A 4,671-nucleotide genomic window follows, 5' to 3' on the forward strand; every position below is an offset into this window, starting at 1 on the left:
TCTCTTCCTCCACAGGAGTAGGGCGTGCAACGAAGCCAAACCACCGACATTAATGGGGAAGTACAAGTTTATTCATACAGCAACTGTTTCCACATCACTGGCAACAGACAGCTCAGTCTAATCTGAAGTCTGATGAAGCGTGTACGTGACAATCATCATAATTTGACCTAAACATAACGGTCATTGTCTGGAAGGAAACTGCTGAGGGTGAGATTATCCCCTACATCCTCATCGCTGTCTCCACCATGGTGCATCACCAGGACCCCGTTACTCACTGGATTGCGTTGTCTTGTGTAAATGTAATCTCTTTCAGGCAGCAGAGACGAGATGCACATCATCTCTGTGGCCGCCTGAGGTTTTGTGACTTTGTACTTCCTTGCTGACAGCTTGGTGCAGAGGACAATGGTAGAAACCATGAAGATGGTGGCCAACGCAGCCAGGGAGGCGATGGCGATGAGGCATTGCTTCACTACACCCCGGGTGGAGCAAGTTTTGGCCTCAGCGTTGTTTGAGGCTTCACGAGACACTGTTGTAGTTGCTGGAGTTGATTTGGACGTTGGGATTGGCAACCTCTTGGGTACACGAGGGTTGAGGATTGCTCCAGGGCTTGTGGAGTTGGAGGTGGCGGTGGTGTTGGTGGAATTGGTTTGGGAAGTGGTAGTGGTAGGCTCAGTGGTGGAGCTCAACCCTGCTGTGCCAGTAAACTCTGACGTGAAGATGTGGGTTCTTGTCGCAGAGACAGGCTGAGACATCGAGGAAAGCTCAGTGCTGTTGGTGGTTTCAGAGGTTTGGTTGAAGACAGGAGTCTGCGTTGCAGTATCAAGAGAGGCGATGGAAGATGAGGTGGACGGAGCTTCAGGCGTGGTGGTGGACAAAGACACAGCCTCTGTTACTGAAGACGGCGCAGATGTTGTTGCCAAAGTCATTGCAGGAGTTGTTGCAGGAATTGTTGCAGGAGTTGTTGCTGGAGTTGTTGGAAGAGCTGTTGCAGGAGCTGTTGCTGGAGCTGTTGCTGGAGCTGTTGCTGGAGCTGTTGCTGGAGTTGTTGGAAGAGCTGTTGCTGGAGCTGTTGCTGGAGCTGTTGTTGGAGCTGTTGCTGGAGCTGTTGCAGGAGAAGAAATCATGTCAGTCACAGTGCTGGCTGGTTGTTGGTGTGACTGATCCTCTGTAGGTTTTGCAGTTTCTAAGATGTTACTGGAAGGTTGTGTCTCACTCGCAGCTTTGGTCACTGTTGTTGAGGCATGAAGCAATTGTGGAGCCGAGCTGCTCGAGTCCATGGCAACCAAACCGGTCGTGATGTCATTTGAGCTGTGAATACTATAAGTGACAATCACATCTTCCTTTTTCATTGTGGGTGTCGCAATCATCTCTGGTGTTGCAGAAACACTGACTTCTGCAAGTTTGTGAGTGGTATGCGACGTTGCAGGATGTGTCCCTGTTTCATTTTGACCTACATGCGCACTGATAACCTCCTTGGTTGTTTTGTTGTTGGGTTCAGCAGTTGAGTACATGCTACTGGTTTCTGAGGTGGAAGCGCTCATGGACTCCGTAGAAAACAAAACAGATATTCCCCAAAACAGAGCCAGGCACGTCTTTACGCTAAGCAGCATCATGGTTGTTTGAAAAACCTGAAATGACAAAAGTTAAGACATTTACATACTGCGGTTGTAAAAAGGCACAAGCATGGGGGAAAAAAATGTGTCATGTGTCAGCTGGCATCTCATGATGAAACGGTCATACGTCTTTCACCACACCCAATAATACTTTACAAAAACAGAACTACAGCATGTAAATCCGAAACTTTGTTAAAGGCAGTCTAGTCTAAGGTTTAAACTGCATAATTCAGATACAGAGTCAGGTAAAAAGTCAGTCTTTGTGAAGAAAAACCCTCATCGTAAATAACATTTTTAGAGCACAGGAAGTCAATTCTGTCCAACACCATTACAGCAGATCCCCAAACTTGTAACATTTAAGTAGAATAAAGATTTTAAATGTGTCCTCAGAGACATGTGTCAGTGTCTTACCTTGTTTGTGAGGATGTACGGATAAAAATCTGAGAAACATTCAGCTCATTTCAGCCTCTCTGGGAGAACATCCTTGTAGCACTGACATGTGGACCGATCTGCTTTAGAGGAGAAACAGGAAATGTTCACAACCAGCACTATTATAACATCTTTCGAATACAGAGAGACACTTCCCTTAGAAACCACAGCTTTACTTTGCATCAACAAGGAAGTCAAATTCATCAGAGGTTTATTTGTATTGCCACACATCGTTACTATATTGATGGTGATGTCTTACCTCACTGATGTTCAGGTGCTGCTGCTCAGAGCATGTTTGCTCTGCGTGTCCTGTTGTTCAAATGTCTATAAAACAGCAGGAAGTTGTAGTACTCAGTTCTGCAAACAGATTTTTCTCGCGTGTCCACTTCTGATCACACTTCTGTCTAAGATTTAAAGCTGGGTGTCGGCAGTAGCTCAATAACTCCCGGGCGCTGATAGACCACAGTGAGAGAAGATCAAATACACGAGGACAACGTGATGTCAAATGTAATACATGCAGGAATAAACTAAGCAGAAAATCCAATTTAATCAGAAAGTCCAGAGAATTAATGGATTTGAAGTTCGGCGGTTTGATGCCTGGTTTGGTGCCCCGGCTTTAAAGATACAAAGCTCGGACTGACACATTTGTGCCCTGAAATGTTCTTTTAATGTTGAAGTCATGCTGCCACTTCCTGTCACTGAGTCATACGGAGATATGAAAAACTGTGACGAAGATAAACGTCTTTTTGTTTTTTAGTGTTTTGAATGTCACCATGCTGTGAAAAAACAAACACATGGTATTCGATGTACCTCCGACTGACATTTACACTGAAAAATAGATATTTTTTGTTAATATTTACCCAAAAATGTTCTGAATCTATTGTGTCTATCTAATCTATGTTCTTTATCTATATTTGTTGATTAGATGATGCAATTTAATAAAAGTATTTCATGTCCTTTTAAATGTATACACGTTCTTTAAAGGAAAATATCTTCTTTCCTTTTTAACTTAAACCCAAATGTGACTCTTTTCAGGCCGGGAAAAATTAAGCAATACAGAATGTAATAGATTCCTCATCAAAAACTCCTGGATGAGTATTTTTAAAATCCTGTCTGTGGCCCTGATATATATTTACATTTGTTTTTTTTTAATAGTACTTCAGAGCACTTTTAGATAACTCAGTTTAAATGACTCAAATACATTTTCTTTTCTTTGCAAACCTCACGAGGAACACACATTTTTCTCCTGATCGATGCTGCATTTGAAAAAGAAATCGTGAAAACAGAACAGAATGGGGCCTTAAGAGCTAATGTGAACAACAGTTTGATTAAAGTAAAAAGTAAAGTGATTGTCATGATTCTGATAAGGAAACTGTGATAACTGGAAACACAGTATTTAACCTCACATGCACTATCTACACTGCAGTACATGCTAATGAGCACGTAGTATCAAGCAGTGAAGAGGGTCACTGCTAAGTGGCTTAGTGCAATTACTCAAGTACAATTTAAGACACATTTGAGTTCTTCTATTTCATTTATACTGAAATATTGCATTTCATAACCCCCTTCATTTGTTTGACATTATTTACTTTTCAAATTGAGGTTTTACATAAAAGCTTTTCAATTATCATCATCATCATTATTATTAAAGATTAAACCATTTGTTTTGGCCCTTACAAACATTTTAGGTGGTTTAGTTTAAGTAAGTTATATACGCTTGTGTATATAGTTGACACTTTTTCACATTTATACAGTGTATAATACACTTAATCATACTTTTCCTATACTATTTATTGTATTTTATATTCTATTTTTTATCTATATAACTCCAGTTAAATTTTATTGTATTTGTTTCTTCTTAATATCTAGTGCTCTTATGCTGAGCTGACCTGTTTTTCTCATTGTACTGTTGACCCTGTGTTAACCTACATGTGACTAATGAACCTGAAACTGAACTGAGGTCCAAAATTATCTTATACTTCATAAAAAAGAAAAGAAAATGTGAGGAGACAAATCTCTTCAGGTAAAATATTTATATATTTAAACAAAATGCTGATAGATAAACCTTCATACTAAAGTTAAAAGCTGCCAACAACGTCGACATTACCTTCATACTAAAGTTAAAAGCTGCCAACAACGTCGACATTTTTAATGACCTTGTGTCTGCTGTTCTAGCACCACCGTCAGGCAAGAAAAGAAGTTAACAGCTCAGGATTGTGGGCTCTGGTTGAGGTTGGGACTGAGGTTGAGTTAAAACTTAAACCACTAATTAATTAAATGATTAAAGTCAATTGCCAGGAAGTCAATAAGTAACTATTTCGATAATCAATTCAATCAATTAATCAAGAAAATAGATTAATCTGTAATTAAAATAATGGTTGCAGCCTTGGATTGAGTGCTTTCACGTCTGAAGTAGAAGTAGTAACCATCTTCTTCTTTACCCATCCATCCTCAGGATTTGCTTTGGTACTTAGTTACACTCTTTGGCAGTCATCACACAAGCTGACTGACAGGTCTCCAGCAGATACTGTAGGTGGTTTTACCACCACGAAAAGTTAAAACTACTATCTCTAAATATCTCGACCTGCAGCAATAAAATCTGATAGAGGTCAAAGAAATATAAAGAAGA

At 40.2% G+C, this 4,671-nt stretch overlaps 1 protein-coding gene across 1 annotated transcript; it reads right to left on the reverse strand.

The window, feature by feature from the left end:
• Positions 1-703: 703 nt before the first annotated feature.
• Positions 704-1,277, reverse strand: LOC109143034 (putative uncharacterized protein DDB_G0283527). The gene is made up of 2 exons (XM_027282234.1): positions 1,214-1,277; positions 704-1,121 (listed from the first exon to the last, which is right to left on the reverse strand). The coding sequence occupies exons 1-2, from the start codon at positions 1,275-1,277 to the stop codon at positions 856-858; spliced, it is 330 nt and encodes a 109-aa protein (XP_027138035.1). The 3' UTR covers positions 704-855.
• Positions 1,278-4,671: the final 3,394 nt, after the last annotated feature.

The sequence above is a fragment of the Larimichthys crocea genome, chromosome IX, assembly GCF_000972845.2.
Source record: "Larimichthys crocea isolate SSNF chromosome IX, L_crocea_2.0, whole genome shotgun sequence".
Classification (NCBI taxonomy): Eukaryota; Metazoa; Chordata; class Actinopteri; family Sciaenidae; genus Larimichthys; species Larimichthys crocea.